The sequence below is a fragment of the Hetaerina americana genome, unplaced genomic scaffold (genome assembly GCF_022747635.1).
Source record: "Hetaerina americana unplaced genomic scaffold, ioHetAmer1.1.p SCAF_53, whole genome shotgun sequence".
Classification (NCBI taxonomy): Eukaryota; Metazoa; Arthropoda; class Insecta; order Odonata; family Calopterygidae; genus Hetaerina; species Hetaerina americana.
In genome coordinates, this window is record NW_027287128.1 from 2,686,822 (window position 1) to 2,704,615 (window position 17,794).

The 17,794-nt window shown below is 37.0% G+C and overlaps 1 protein-coding gene across 1 annotated transcript in view; it reads left to right on the top strand.

Moving 5' to 3' along the window:
• LOC139694734 (cilia- and flagella-associated protein 298) overlaps positions 1–5,564 on the top strand; it is a 191,438-nt gene extending 185,874 nt beyond the window's left edge. The window contains exon 5 of the mRNA XM_071593236.1: positions 656–5,564. Coding sequence (XP_071449337.1) covers positions 656–766 — 111 coding nt within the window. The 3' untranslated portion in view covers positions 767–5,564. The remainder of the gene's footprint in view (positions 1–655) is intronic.
• Positions 5,565–17,794: the final 12,230 nt, after the last annotated feature.

A 17,794-nucleotide genomic window follows, 5' to 3' on the forward strand; every position in this document is an offset into this window, starting at 1 on the left:
CAGTTTTGTCTTTGTGGTCATAAGCGATGCCTCTTTTTCCTAATCCATTGAAACTGTTAACTTTATTATTTTGCAAGGGTAAAGTACACTGACAGCGCAGAGGTCCATGCCCAAAATCCCCCCCAAATACAATTCATAACTTAATTTCTTCCAGCTTAAAGACAGCTGAGACAACAATGTGGACCCTGCATCAACTTTGTTAATATCTGTAGCCAACTAATCGCAAACATTCAAAGGTGGACACCGTATCTAGTGTCATGGGACAATTGAAGACTCTTGTCCAACTTCAGCAATAAAAGGTGTTCAGAAGCCGAAGGATAGCTAATTAGTTTAATATTGTTTTTGTAATATACTAAAAAACGGTTACTTTTCGAAGCCTACATCAATTTAATGTTGATTCGTTATTTGAGTGTTGATGAATGTCACTTGGTCTGAATTGGGCGAAGACCCAATTACTCTTTATGTATCTGAAAAAATTTAGGTTTAATTAGAAGTACAACTAATGGTAATAATCAGCTCCCTAGCATAGAAGAGTTATTAATTAAGAGTTCGTAAATACAATAATAATTTCATTTTCACTTAAAACCTAGAATGTCATGTTTACCTAAAAAATCTGTGCAAATACTCACCGACATCCGTTCTTCTTCCCTTACAGAAACTTGACGAAGACAATGACGACCAGTATCACTCCTCCTCATGGGCCGATAGCAGAAGTTTGAAACGTTCTTTCCACGGTCTCGGTAATATCTCTTGGAGACCCAAGTAAGGTGCCGCCTGTGAGGACCGCAGGAGCCGGGCGATCTCGGGGGAAGAGGCTGCAAGAGGAGGAGCCGGACGACCGAAACCCCGTCCCATGTCCACCTTACTCCTCCCCTCTCCCCCGAGCCACGCCAACGAGAGAGACCATCTTGCACGCCCGGGTGATACTAAGCAGTCTGTTCGTTCCTTTTGCCAACTCCGCGCTCGCCAGCCAGCACTTTCTCGCGCCCGCCCACGTTTAAGACCCTGACTCCTCATCGGGGGGCCATTTTTCCGCCCCCGACAAACTCACACGCATACACCCACTCCTGCATTCATAGCCAAACGTTTGCTCCTGCCCGAGGAGCAAAGTGTCGCAGTGCTGCAAATTTGAAGCAAAAGAAATGTGTTATTGTTATCGAAGAAGTTTTACGTTGTGACTGGACGCATACACACTCAAGATGACTCGCACTCATTGGTATTTGCTGATTTCGTGTGGCAAAGGAATAAAATGAATGGCTTCTTGTTTCCCTCCAAAGGACGTGAAAAGAGGAAGTTGCGACCCTAGCGGACAATATGTGTTCTCGGATCGAGGTCCTAACTTTTCGCATTTATTAGCATGTATAATAATAATGGGGCACCGGATCAGAAGACGAGTCTTTTCTTTTGCTTAGCGGGGAAAGACGTGTGCAAATTCACCTTAATGAGCGTTAAACGCGCATACACTTTGCTTCGTTGAAACATTTTTTTTTACCTTACAAAAAAAATGGAGAAACATGCTCACAGCTTTCGATTTGTCTGGAAGAGTACTCACGCGTATCTTATCGGCGTAACCCAATGAAAAACAGCCGTTATATTCGTCGTCCATAAAATAAAAATGATAGAGTAAATATGTTAATAAAAAGAGAGATAAAGCAAGAGTGTAGGGATACTCTTGCAGTCTGACAAATGTGTGGTTGCATAATCAGTCTGCCCAGTCCCAACGTTGAGGACAAGGAAGTGAGATGAGTCATGGTTCGTGCATGGTTCTTGCGGTTTATAGACACTGCCGTAAAATTGGTTGACACGGCGATTTCGTATTCGGGAATTATCCAGGAGAAAGAAATAAGTCATGGTGGTGGCGGTGGTGATTGGATTATGGATCCATGGGTGTTTGGAAGAAAAGAAGATGGTAAAATGCAACAATATAAAATAAATAAAACGCAGAACAGCAGCGAGGAGCCGTGCGCCCTTGCTTTTTCTGGAGCAGAGGGAAAGTCTCAGTTGAGCTGCGGAGAGAGATGGAAGTGTTCATGCAGCCGCTTGGAGACCGTGAGAGGGGAGACGGGGGCCATTTGAAAAGACCCTGATCACAATGCTGCATATTTCGTTCCCGGGTGGAGACACGGAGGTCTCCTTATCGATGCCTTTCGTGACGCGGCTAGCGGGATTGTCTTAATATTTTTTTCCGGACTCGGGGAACACGCACGGATCCGCTGACCTTTCAGAACCATAGAAAGAATGCCTATGGTGAAGTAAGCTCGTAAAAACCTCGGTGTTTCCTCTGGTTTTCTCTGCCTGACACATCATAAATTGCGGCGTTTTAGAAAAAAGGAATTAGTCGGCGGCCGACTAGGCTCGGCTTCTTGGAAGCAATGAAAAATTTATGTTGAGCAAAAGGTTGCCTTGTTGTTTTTCTTTCCAGTATTCATTCTTAATTTTTGCTCGGATTGCTTTCACCTAAGGCGGGCTTCGAAGGAAGGGGTAGGGAACGTCGTACATTTTGAAGGGAAATTATCAAAAGGAAACTAACTGATAATATTCTTATTCGGTATTCGCATTAATAGTTGGTACGTTTGGTCAATGTTTTGAAAAATTGTTAGCCTTGAACATTGAAATAAATTTCTGTACCGTGAGGAATAGAATATATTTTTTTTAAATTTTCGCTTTTAGTCCAACCTTTATATCGTCCACTTGGAACACATGAGTGGCAATAGTGGCCCGTCGCGCGGGTCTGAAATAATAAAAACGCGCGTTTATTGCCATTTATTGTTCTGTCCCCCCCCCCTCCACCACTCCATCGTTTTTTCGTGTCGGAGAAAAAGTGCGCGTGAGAATGCTGAACGCGATGACGGATTTGTTGTTTGAACGAGAGGAGATTAAGTGAAAAACCGAAACGGAATTGGTCATTCCTGACGTGTTCCCGCGAGCGAAATTACGTCGTAAAAGTTAGTTATCCCCTCGTGAACGATAGTTAGAGAGGAAAAATTAATATTCAGCGCGAGTCCTCGAAGGCTTTGTGTTAGCAATTGCACTTGAGAGGAGAGGAGATGTCCGTCACTTTTTTTCCATTAACCACCCCAACCCGCGTCACTGCTGTGTAAGTTCAAGACGTAGCATTTGTACATGCACTTGCACCTTGTGATCAACGTACATCCTTTCCTTCTACTTGGTTTTTTTTAGCGTTTTGAGCTGACGGATGGTGGCACTAAGGCGCTAGTCTTCCGCCGCGCGGACCTTGGATCGATCGCCGCCAATGCGATGTCTGAGGTCTGCTTGCCCACCTCACGACGTAGACGGGCGAAAGGGTCATTCCAGGCACGGTATTCATTCAAGGGGCGGCTTGGAAGCGTCTATTTTCCGTCGTAGCTGTAGGGGGAAGGGACAATGTTGTACTCAAAATTTTTCTTTTACGGTGTTTCTGCGTCTCCATTTAATTATCGTCTCCCACTTTCCTTCCCAATAGCGAAGAGTGATACAACTAATAGCCGTGGAGTTCTCAAACGTTTTTAGTGGGGGGTGGGAAGAATTTTATATTTTTACCCATCTACGTAGAGGTTTGGTGTGTTAATTACGAAAGAATATAGTCTAGGGAAACAATTATAGGGGAATTCGAAAAAAAAAAGATATAAGACCATTTCTATCCTGACGCCCATAACTTGTTGCTTAGCACTCAGCGATCCATGGGCCATGTTTACATTTATAGTCGTTCCACCTTTATTTTTGGCATGTCAGCAAGGGACTCGAACTCATATTTTCTTTGATCCATTTAATGCCATTAACCTAACATAAAATTCTGAGGGATAGCGAAAACGTGCATCAATGTCCGGTTGGGCCTGCCTTACTCAAAATCATTCATAACAAGAAGAGATTTATGGGGCACTTCAATACAGAATCACTGCCCCTTTGATTTAATGCTACCAGGCGTTGGTAATTCTTCAGTAATAATCAGCATACTTCCGTGTTTAAATTTCCTCTTATCGCATTTTTGCTTTAATCTGGGCGAATTATACTTATTGATCCAATATTATTTTACTTAAAAGTCCACTTTATGAAAGCGAAAAACCTCATCTTTTGGTCCACAACTGTTCATTTCTTTTGGCACCCTCCTCCCTAGTCTATTACAACTCTAGCGAGCGCATGAGCTTCAATATTTACCCTCGACGCACACCCTCAGGAAATAATCCAGCCGCGCAAAATAACTCAAGCGTCGAAACATTCCGTCTCGATTTACTCTGGTAGGTTTAACCTTATTGTTATGAAGAAAAAACATGTTTATGCGTAATTTGCCTTTGTAGCCAGTTTTCGAGTAACGATTTATGCAGCACGGTTATACATAATAAAAAAAATAAATGTTTGTGGAGAAGCTTTAGCCTAAGGTATACCTAAGCGTTGAAGCTTTAAAAATAAGAGAACTATTTTTTAAATCGACATTCAAATTTTCTGAAATTGCTCGCAACTCGAGAGTGGAGTCGCGTCTAATCGTCCTTTTCCATCCAAAATCGCATTCCACCTATCTCTCACACGTTTACACACACAATCTCTCTCTCTCTCTATATCTCTCTCTCGCCCTCTCTCTGTCTCTTCTTTTGTGTGTGTATATATATCTCGGCATTATGTGCATTTGCTCTGCGTCGACACCCAGAAATGGTCGCACCTCGCGCTGCAGGAAACAAAAGCACGCAGTCATTTGTGGCGTGTGGTGTCATGTGTGGCCTCGAAAGGGGTTAGCGGCTACGTTTCACTGCGACCGACACGATAATGGTGTCGCCCCACTCATCTCAGCTCAATCAAGCAGCAACAGCCTTCGTTTTTTGCCGTCAACGTCCACGTGAAGACGCAATCAGTCCCTTTCCACGTGTAGGTGGAGAAATATCGCGGGTCCACTCGTGACCTTAAGGAAACAAATATCGGCTTATTTAACGTAGTGAATAAGAAAATAAAAGTATCCCGCAAAAAAAGTTAAGAACTCGTGATGGTTTCGAATCATAACAGTTTTTTCCTATTTTTCCTGAAGCTTTGGTGTATAAAGAAGAACATAAAATGTTATACATTATTAATCACACGTTCAATGTGCTCCGTGCGTCCGGGTCGAACAGCTCGACCCAAGCGCTTTTATTCATGCTTGCTATATAAATGAATACCATATACTATATTCTCCCACATCTCCTGTATTCTGCATTCATATGGAAGAAAAAAAACAGATTCGTCTCACTTGCGTTCAAAGATTATTCATCATTAAAAAGAATCTTACGTATTTATAAGGCATAAAGGGGAGTTTTGAGGAAAGCATAGTGCACATCCAAGTATAGAGCGGTACCAGTTTTATTTTTTTTTGTCCGCGCAGAAGGGAATGAAATCTCAAGTCGATCGGTGGATTTTATCGCTCTCCATGGAGTCTGGTGCCCGGCACGCACTCCATCGTCCGTCCTTGAAGAGAGCAACTTCTCATCTCAAAAATATAACCACCGGGCGCCACAGCTGGGGTGCAAGTTGTTCACCGAACCCCATGACTCAGCACTGCACTTGTGCAAACATTTCCAATCCGTTAAGATTTATTCTTTTTTTTTTAAACTCCCATTACATGAGAATTCCATATGGAGGGCATTCGCAGGAGACCGGTCGACCGCCACACGACCGGCGACCATACTAGTTTCACGTACATTCCCCATTCACATTTGCTGTTGTTCTCCACACTTCAGAAGTTTTATTCTGCTATCGTTTTCGATCGTTTTCTTGACACCACTTAAGAATATCTCTTTTCATTTATCGGCATCTCAGGACACTAGGGTGCGTGACTTTGTACATATTTTCTGTCTGCTGTGAGTAAGGGACCGATTGCCAAAAAAAATGTAATGAAATGTCAATCCGTATAACATGTGAGTAGTCCTTCCAGTCTGTCTACAAGAATTTCGACAAAAGTTCAAATATTTGAGAACATAAAGTACGCGTGGTCCTCTTATTCCTATTATTTGTTTTCCTAAGCCAAAAATAAAATGTGAAATAAAAAATTTATACTGTTTTTGGCACATGATAAAGTGTTATGTACAATGTTTTATGCTGCATACATTTGCTTTTTTTCATCTGCCAGCGGTTAACAATAAAGTTTTTCAAAGCTTTAACTGCTTTGATTTAATCCGTTGTCTGCATGGTGACCTCATCAAATCCTATGGATTTTTTTCTCGAGTACTATTCGTTACATTTTTTTTTAAAGGGACTACATGTACTTTCCTTGTTGTCATTTCCTTCGTGAGTTAAACCCTAGCTGAAGATCAATCACACGCTAAAATATGTAAAAAAGCTAATTAATTGCCGTTTGTTATGGAGTTAAGTGAACATTGATATTTTAAATTACCCAGGTTACTTGTTGCCATGCAAATCATCATCTGTTTTTAATTTACGTAATGACGACACTAGTATAAAACATATGCTTCCGAAGATATATATGTACATACGTTTGCGTGTGTAATTTGAGGGTCAAAAAGTTCCTACGGTACTGAAACATTCGGGGAGTATTCCAAGGGAAGAGCACATCTCGACCAAGCATAGAAATTTTACTCGTCACTTTGTTGTGTTCATTTGTGGTGTTTTTCATGGATAATGCATGCAAAAAATGAATATCGTAACCTTAATTACGGTGTTTTTGTGTGCTTTGTGGTCATTTCAGGTAGCGCTCGTCATCGTAACCAGCATGTCTAGTACAAGAAATAAATTATGTATTTTTGATATATTTTTTATATATTTCTGCCGGTTCTTGTAAAGAGTGAGAGTCTACTTCTGGCCAACGTTTCGACGTCTGAACCGGGTATCGTCTCTACTCTTACCCTGAAGACGATGTCCAAATCTAGTATCGAAGCATTGGCCAGGATGGAGACTCTCATCCGGTGGAAATCCAGAAGAAATTTCTAAACGTGATGCGCCGGGAAAGTTCCAGTTCTAACTGCTTGTCCTTTTTTGTTTTCTTTACCGAGACTTTGGATAAAGAGAGAGTTGAAATGATGACATCAGCGTATTTTCACTGACAGTCGATGGTTTGCGATCATGCATGAGGGAGGAGAGAGAAAGTACCGCACTAACAATACGATAGCTGAGGGTTCGTCGTCCCTGGCTGTTCAGCGATCTGCTTCCACTTCACCTATGAGCCTCATGAATGACTTACCTTACCTGTAGAGCTCATATTTCAAAGCTTATGTCAATAAATTGTTTTCTATAATTATCAGCTGTCCGCATTTCGTGTGAAATGATTTGTAAATGTAAAATTTACGATTAAGAGCACATGTAAAATGACTTAAACTGCTTTGAAAAATGGGGTCTCATCATTATGACAAAAAAGGTGACAGGTAGGTTTTGGATAATTCTTATTAACTTTTAAGTATCGGTTGCATTTCCTCCTCTTAGTCCTACTTTATTTTCTTCATCAGCTCATTATGGTTTCCACGTTGCTTCATGGTACGTATTTAGAAAGCCTATCCTCTTCCTTCCTCTAGCTTGCGAATCTAACATTAAGTGCTTTCCAATCATGTGAATGTGTTAATGTGCGCAGCGTAGGTAAACGCACAGTAAGTTCTTGTCACTTTTTTTCAGCACAGATATTAGCACGTATCAAAACATTACAGGTGTTTTTCGTGTGCGCTAATCACTTTTTTCACAACATTGTATTTGAACGTAAATGTCGATAACTTCTGCCGTTTTATTAGTGATCTAAGAGTGTTTTGTTTGAAAAACAATGAGTCGTAAGATTTATAATTTCATATTAAAATTTAATTAAGATTATTTAAGAATGTTGCAGCATGGGATCATTTCAATAACTTTCGTTGTCCAGACGAAAGTATTCACAAAATGTATTGACTACTGACATTTTAGTTCATATGAAAACCACAATTAGTGGTTCTTGACTTAAAAAGATTTTTTTATAAAAATTATGCCACGATATAAATCATATTAACTAGGTTAATGAGAGGCATAGAAAAGGTGACTTAACGAACGGACGTTGTAAGCATATTAATTTGGCGAGAAAAATTGATAGAAGTCCTAAATGAAAATAAAAATGAAATGTAAATAGGGAGGTTTTTTTATAGAGGCGAAATAATCCAATGTTAGCGACATGCGCTGTTTCGATTAATTCGTAATCCATTTTTACTAAATTTTTTGTACGCCCATTGCATGAGAATGTGTTGAATAGTGAAATTTGTCAGTAAAATCAAATAAAAAGAGTTCCCCGCTAATGTCCACGATGTCGCGTAAAGGGTTTTGGAAGAAATATCAATCTAAAGTGGAAATTTGTGCTAATTTCTTGCAGATATACAGAAAAACAGGAAAATGACACTTCAGCCTAAAGTCTTGACTTTTAATTCCACCCTAATTATAAGCTTTTCCGTGGAAAATAACCCTTTTATTGATTTAATAGCATTCTTTTTGAATGGGAAAACAAGATAAATTGTGGTTACTTTTATTATTAAAACAATCAACAAACAACAGTTTTTCAAAATAAATTTAGTACCATATGCATGCATTTTTGTTTCTTACATGAATAAATTATTCTACCGGCTGAAAAATATTTTTGAATCCTCTTATTATAACACTATCGTACAATTTATTTTTCTTCATAGAGTTAGGAAGTCAGAATTTCATAAACACTCCATTACGTCACCACAATCTCGCATATTGACAGATCTTCTGAAGAGATCGTATTCTAATTATCACTAAGATCATGCGCACGTTTTTCCATCTGTTGCAATATGCGCTAGTCTGTGCATGTTAATTGGAAAGCACTCGCCATTATCCTCCTTTTACAACTCTAAATATTCCGTTACCTTTATTCACTCCTCCAATCCTTTTTTCTACCATCTTCAAATTTTGCTTATCGCCCTCTTCGCGCATCATGCTTAAAATATCATTAGTCTTCCTAGATGTAAAATTCATTTTCTCCATTCCTCTGTTCACTGAAGCCTCAAAAGCTTTAATATATGCCTTAATAATTTCCTCAAAATCCAGGTTCCGGACCCATATCAGAGCTAAGTCTTAAATAATATTTTCTTGTTTTCTTTCGACGTACTACCTTGATCAAAAATTTCCCGGAATTTATTCAGAAAATTAAAAATACAAGTTTATTCATCTAAATCTATATTGTCCCCTTCAAAGTAATCCCCATCGACTGCAACACACTTATGCCAGCGCTTGATCCAATCCTCGAAACATTTTTTATATTCGGTTTTCGGTATGTCCATCAGTGCTTCCTGCGATTTTTCCATTACTTCCTCTCGGCTGCTAAAACGCGTTCCCCGTAATGGTTTTTTAACTCGATTGAACAGAAAGAAGTCACAGGGAGCCAAATCAGGTGAATTCGGTGGCTGTTGGATGGTATTTGTTGCATTTTTCGTCAAAAAATTACGAATAATGATAGCACTGTGCGACGGTGCGTTATCATGGTGCAAAATCCACGAGTTTTCTGCCCACATTTCTGGTCTCTTTCGGCGAATTGCTTCACGCAAACGTCTCATAACGCCCAAATAATACTCTTTGTTTACTGTCTGGCCTTCTGGCAAAAATTCATGATGCACTACACCGTTGTAATCCATGAAAACCGTCAGCATTGCCTTCTTTTTTGACTGAAAACGACGTGGTTTTTTTGGTCTCGGCTCATTTGGTGAACGCCATTCACTTGCCTGATGTCTGGATTGCGTGTCGTACTCATAAACCCACGTCTCGTCTCCAGTAATGATCCTTTTGATGAATGTGGGATCGGATTCAGCCTCGCAAATCATGTCTTTTGCGACGTCAACACGGTCTCTTTTTTGCATGAAATTGAGGTCTTTTGGCACCAACTTTGCTGCTACACGACGGAAACCCAAATCATTAACCACAATGTCTTGGGCGGATCCATAGGCAATGTTCAAGTCCTCCGCTATTTCTCTGATGGTTAATTTGCGGTTATTGACCAACATTTCTTTTACTTTATCAATTTTTTCACCGACTTTCGATGTCGATGGTCTGCCACTGCGTTCATCATCTTCGATTGACTCACGACCACTTCTGAACCGCTCGTGCCACTGGTAAACGACCGTTTTTTTAGAGAATCGTTGCCGAAACACTTTTCCAACATTTCCAACGTCCGTGCGCCACTAAATCCGTTTTTTACGCAAAATTTAATACAAGTTCGTTGTTGCAAATTTAAATCCATTTCTGAAATTGTAAAAAATCGCCAACACACACAGAGATAGATGTACTCTTGGCTACGTAACTTTTGCAAATGTCAAGTTATGACACTAAGATTTAAAGGGAATATCAACAACAGACGTACCAATTTAACAAAAAAAACAGAACTCAAATCGGAACGATGGGAGCGCCACACGGTGGTTATTCCGGGAACTTTTTGATCAAGGTAGTATGTATGGTCAATTCACTTCTCATTGAAAATGCGTATTTTGGTCAGCGTAAACTTTCTCTAATATCCATACTCTACTTGTTTTTTTCTCTTACAATACGGCCCATTAAGGTGAACTGTTTCACCTGTACAAGTATATTCCCTCCTTCATTCATTTGCCACGTAGCATTCAATCCTACTCCTTAGTTATCATCATTATAATCATAAGAAAAAAAATTAAGCACATTAATTTTTGTTTTCATTTAATTAGTGTTAGTTTTATTCTTCTTTCTTTGATACAATAAAGCAACTTTTGTGAATACTTGGCTGAAAAATTAAACTTGACCATCAGCAGAAGTGATACAGAATTGATATTTCCGGATGACCTACCTACTGAATTCGATAAAATCGCGTCAGAAGTTAGTAGCGATCAAAAAAATGCTTTATAAAAGAGTTTAAAATTTTGATAGCGGCTTAATACGTAAGTTTAATTTTACTTAATACGTAAGTTTACACATTTTGAACTATATGTAGTTCTAAAACTTATTTTTCTCGTTAAAGATACAATACTGTATTATTACTTCCTTTGTTACACGATGTAATTTATTATTATATTCACTAATCTGAGAAAGATTTTCACAGCACATTTCATGATGCCAAAATGAAGCCTGCTGTGACGGATCATTACAAATTAATATTACATACGAACAAGTTGAGCTAAAATAATCACTTAATGATCGAAATGTAGATCCAGAAATAACAGCATCTCTCAAATCTCTTCAAAAATAACAGCAAATCTTTGGGTAGGGGCATGTAATGTTAGGGCAATGATGGGGACTAGAAAACATAAAGAGAAAAGAAGCGTATATAGGTAAGCTTTGCGTAATAGGAGATAGGCATTGGAGATTACTAAAGAGCGATAGTTTCTAAGTGATTCCATTGCGGAAAGGAGGAAAATCAACACGAAGGGGTCATCATACTCACTAATTGGAAAATTACAAAGAATGGTAATAAATATATGGCAAGTGTGTGTTTTAATTATATTGAAATAGATAAAAGTAGACTTCATCAGACTAGCTGCATTAAAGGTTTTTTTGCCGACTAGTAGTCAACGGGAGGAAAAAAAGATTATAAGACCAATTTGAAGAAATAATTGGCACTGTGCCAAGAAAGTAGCACATAGTAATAGGGGTTTGAAACTCAATGATAGAAAAAATTATCATTTATGTAGATATATTAGGAAAATATTGAAAGACATATGTGTAAACCAGTTAAATTATATCATAAGATTTTATCATACGTCGTAAGACAGATTTTAGAACACTTTCATGGAACAGCTTTTTGGGATCAAAATTTGATTTCCATAATATTCAATTCAAAATTGACATTGTTAAGTCTGAATATAAAAAAGCCAAAATCGAATCTTAATGGTTTAATAGAAGTAGAAATGATTAAGCATCAGTGAAAATGTGATAAATGACTAAACTAAGATATAGGAATGACAAAATTTGTGGTAATATGGGTGGATCTCAAGAATAGGATAGAAAGAGTAGCTAAAGGAACAATAGGATTGATAAGGACCAATTTTAGGATGCAATATGTTATGGAGAGTTGACTAATAGAAGTGGTTAAAGAAGAAAATGGAAATAAGTTCACCAAAAAATAGTGGATACATGGATTTACAATGCATAGTGATAAAATTAACTGATATACAAATTGGTCGGAGGATAAATGGTGGGAAGATAGGGCGTGGAAGAATTTCATAAGTAGGGAAAAGTAGTACCGATGCATAAGAAGATAGGGGTTTTAGAAAGTTCGAAGCTAAAATGAACACAAGAGGTAAAATAGGAAGTTATAAATAGAGCCAGAGGAGATTAGGGGAGGTAGAAAAAATAGAAGAAGAGCTTTGTGCTCAAGACAATAGGCCTGCCGTTTTAGATAAATAAAGAGAGTGTGACTACCTACGAGGTTAGCTTGGGTCCAGGAATTCTAGATAATGACAGCAAAAAAGCGCTAAGAGAAAAGAAATCAACCAAGACAGTAAGTCGCATATGTAAGTCATGCATGTAATCCATATCCTCGAAGAGTTACTGAATGTTTTAGAAAAATATTTAAGACGGGAATACTTTTAATTTATATGTACTGATTAGGAAGGAGGCATTTGGCAAGTACTCCCACGAAAAATAATCGTCAGTACAAGTATGTTAGCATTATAAGTCGATCAATTTAATTTAACAATCAAAAAAAGAATCATTTTCAGCATAAGAATACAAAATACGGCAACAACGGTGGTGTGTTTGTGCGCACGAGTTTATACACATATATATGTGTATACGCATATACATCCTATTATTAATAATACATAAATCTGGTGATTAATGTCTTTGTTTGGGACATATCACGCCTAGATAGTATCGAGTAGGGGTTCTCATTTTCATCATTAACAGGTTAAAACACGAAAGTAACCTTTTAAGCCCGACATATGATACAAATTTTTGGAAGTTTACGAGATCGAAATAAACCAAATTTGTATTGAAGTTTCTTTTTTTTACAAAACAGATGACAGTATATGTTTCATTCAGATTTAAGGAAAAGAAACGGCTATTATTTTTTTAGATGTTTGTTTCTTTAAAGAAATCATGTTAATGGTACGCGGTTTTTAAACCTGTAGGCTAGGTCCGAATGATTTGCGGCCGCAGGTAGGTAGGTCGCAACTCAGAAACAATGAACATTGGGACAGATATCCTGGAGTATAGGCAACATTTTAGCCTTACCTGTTATGCTTGTGGCGTATTAAGAAGGATAATAGCGAATATTCAATTACATACCTCACTAGCATTCTAGCCATTTCCGGCAAACTATTGTCAACCTTTATTCCTACTCATAGTCTCTGTAAGCAATCATATGATCTATTAAAATGAGAGAAAGCATCAAAGGATAGATATTTGAAAAAGGGAAAATATTTGTAAGACTCCATAAAAATTGGGGAAATATAAATAGGGGAATATATGATTATATGTTTGAGTTCGGAGTAATTGGTTAATATTACTCTAGATCCATTCACAGATTTACTTAATTATTATAAAAATGAAATATATGTATGAATGCATGTATATGCATATATAATATTAGCCGTATCAACGTAAATATTTTACAAAAAGGTAATGACCTGACCAAAAGGTTCAGTCACCTGAGAATGTTTTTTCAGTTGATTTAAGGATGATGAAAATATTATAAAATTGTGAAATGAAGATATAATAATAATTTTTATATTATTTGGAAATATTTACAAATTTATAACTCGAAAGAGTCAAATAAACACAAATTTTTCGGTCAAGTTTTAATTTTAGAACTTTTCGAATATCTAAGTAACATCTGCTACAAGTACACATATGACACGTTGGAATATAAGTAAATATACAAAAATAAAATGAAACACAAGAAGTTTCAAATATTTAACTAAAATAACCTATATATCTTTACGAATATCTATAAATTGGTTACGTTGAAATCAATACATGAAAATGAACTCTATTTTCACCTCAAGAAAGTATTTTGAGTTACTAGGTCTTTAAAAAAACTTTTTGGGACATGACAGAATTTCAGAAATCATTTCATATTTCCTAATGATAATTTTGGTAAAATTTAATGTAAAATGTTTACAATTACATTCCTTTTCCGGTGTTTATTTCTCAATAGAATATGGCTCCTTATTTTTTTTCAAAATTTTTAAAATACAGGGTTCGTCCGGAAAATAAGTGTACTGAGCTCAGGAAAAAAAAATTATTACACTTTTACATATCTTAAGCTAATATTCCTCAAAATAGGACCCTTGTGAGTCGATACACTTGTTCCAGCGGCGTTCCCATTCCTGGAACGCTCCCGCGAAGGCATCATCGGGAACCTCTCGAAGACTCGTCGTCGACCTCTTCTCTGCCCTCCACGAACATCTTGTGCCACCGAAAGATCACGTTTCTGGACATGGCTGACTCCCCGTAAGCCTGGTTAATCATAGCGACAGTTTCGGTAGACGATTTCCCAAGCTTTACCGCAAATTTGATGGAATAACGCTGCTCCAAAAACTTCGGCATCGCGTTCCGTGACGTGGGTCGAGCGTGGAAGTTCGCGTTAACAGAGCTCCTCACTACACCACAGCTCAGAGCCGACTGCCTTTTTCAGCGTCGCTTGCCAACATACCCCCCTCCAATCGCAGCCCATCAGAGCGGTGCTTGGCGCACCTGGAGCGGCGGGAAAAAATCAGTACACTTATTTTCCGGACGAACCCTGTATGAGAAAAAAGTAACCACGAAGTTTTCGTCGACATGGTAGACAACCCGTAGAACCCAATACTTAAACCACCCTAGTCTTTCCCAATTCAGGATGGCATTAAAGGAAAGATAAATGGCACTGTCTGGAGCCGCCTACGTGATGCTAATTTCAGCAGTGCAAAGCTACAAATTTGGCCTAACTCCCGACGAAAAGGTTGGACCTAATCCTAGAATTGTTATCTTTAAACGAAACACCCATGTTAAGGTATACGTAATTCACGTTCTGAGCTTAACAGTGGTTTTTTCTTTGAGTAAGATCATGATTACTCACTGCCAAACAAGCTTTAGAATAAAAAAATTAAAGATGTAGATATTGTTCTATTACTATATAAAAAACTGAGGCTATTAAGAGCGACTGGGGGTCGAATGTAATTAGCACCTGGGTGGAGTTGAGGGATTGTGATTTTTTTAAATTTAATTTTAAATAACTATAACCGTTATTGTAAAACTTATATTGAAGTGAAAGTGATCTGTGAAAATAGTTTAGCCCATCTTTTTCGAGATTCTTCATCGGAATTATCATTGAAAGTGCCCCCTGTGTCAAAGGTGGAACATGTTAGGCATAAGTTTGTATGGCAATAAAAAAACAGAGACAGAACAGGTATTAAAGAGTATGATTTTTTTTATATTACATGAAAACAATAAATAAATTATTAGACCATATAGGTCATGTTTGCGACTTTTTACTTTACCTTTAAACTTTTAAGTTAAATAACCACTCAAAAAATAATATTATGAGTGTAGCAAAGACGTCAGTCAGTTTCAATCTGTTGTCATCTAATTGTTACTATATATATTATACCTACGCACTAGAGTAAATAAAACACTACACAGTAGTATTCATGATGATCAATAACAGTATTAGGCTTACGCCGACGCTAATATAGATTGTCTGTTCTTCTTTTCGTTTGAAATGGTACATTCCCATGGATGCAATCATTTATTTTCCGAAACATGCGTGATTAGTGCGATTAAAAAGTGTTTAACTGAGGATCAACGCAAATTATGTACATATTTTATTGCATTTCTTGAAAACTTTGTCGTTTCATTAGCCATATATTTTTGGTCATACCATAGTTCATTAGATGACTCATAAAACTATATGAGAGCATTAAATCTTCTTTAACATACTTTAAGTTTGAAAATATATCTTATATAACGATCCATTATGAGTTAATCAAGATTGACCGTTGCGAATTATTTCACATAATTTAGTGTAGTATTAAATATAATTATAGTTAGGCAGTAAACTGCGCATGCAAAGAGCAATGTATAAAATCAGTTCTCTTCGTGAGAGATGATATAAAGACAGTTGTATAGTAATGATACTTAATTACAAGAATAAAAAGTACGGTAAAATACAATTCATAAACGGAGTAAATAAATGGTTGAACTGATTTTTAGGACAAAGTTTTCATTTCCCAAAATTAGGTAGCATTTATAACATTGGTAATTCCGTGAAATAAATTCTTGATGACATGTTGCATAGTATATTTCCCTGAAGATATACAGAATGAAAGTTTAATATTGTATTTACCTCTATTTATGTAAGGAAAGAAAATATAATACTTTCAACAAAATATCCATTTCACAACAAGAAATGATCAATAAAGCATTTGAAAGTTTCTGGTTGGCACAAGTAATATTTTCCATGTAATCTTCACAGAGTGTTGGAAAATAATTTAATAACATTTAGTTTGAATAAATATGGTGGTTTCATAATTATATATAAAGTTATTATATTTCAATTTAACAAATAAATTAACTTCAAATCGAAATTATATCTACCTTCATTTGTTATTTCGTAACTTCCAGATCATGCGCAAGCCTTTAGAAATTCACAGTTTTATCACTTAAAAATTTGGCGCTGGCGTTCAGGACCTGACGGCGCCCCAGTTTGCGGGAAATGTCGAAACCTCTCCGAGATATGGGATAATATTTACGCAAAATTTAAATCCCTGAAGCTGTTTCCTTGGTGTAAGCCTGTCGTATATAATAAAAAAGGTTTTAGGAAAAGGGAAGGATCCTTAAGTTTCAGAGAATGTTATATGAAATAAAAATAATCTAAGTCGAATAAATCCTTTGATTCCTAGATGATCTAATGAAAAATCCACTCCAAAGAGGGAGTTTTCTTGAGTATTTTCTCGAGTATCTTATATTCGTTTTTTACAAAAGTGATGAAATCTATTTGACATTAATGTATAAACATTTATAGTGGAAAGCGATGCGGTAGCGGTAAAGCCAATTATTTTCAGGGTTTATACAAATCTGGTTCCTTCATCAATTTTTAATCTGTCGGTGGATTAAATCCAACACTCTGAAACAATTTACTTTTAATGTGCTTATACCTATATATTTGTGATACTAACATCTATATCATGATATTATATTACAGTTTATTGTATGTTTAATACATATATATGTATGTATGTATGTATGTATGTATATATATATATATATATATATATATATATATATATATATATATATATATATATATATAAATGTATGATATAAAATTTACACGTTTATAATAAAAAGAATTAAAAAAACATAAACACAATAATACTCGAAGGTCGGATTGGTTGGTGATGGTAGAGTTCATCTAGAACTAAGCTCAATGGTTTGTGAAATTCACACATCAGAGTAGGGGGGTCAGTTACTTTCCCTGTGCTGGTTATGGTTTCCCAGGAAGATCTGATACCCAACAAATCACATAGCATGGAAAGAGCTGCAGCTTTAGGGAGAGGTTTCACGCTCCCCTGAACTACGGCAAACCACACATACTCTCTCACACACACACACACATATATATATATATGTATATATATTTATTTATATTTGTGTATATATATATATATATATATATATATATATATATATATATATATTATTAGGTAATCAACCGGTTAAGGTAGATTTTTGGATGGACAAAGCTACTAAATAAAAATTTTGTGACTCCTAACTAAACACAAAATTTAGCATCCTACTCCTACCATCCCACTGCCGGTCAATACCCCCTTCATCCACTTTTCCTGCCTCCATAGGATTTCTCCCAACAAACCCCTGCTTCGCCCACCATACCTAGTACTTTCTCATTTGTTTT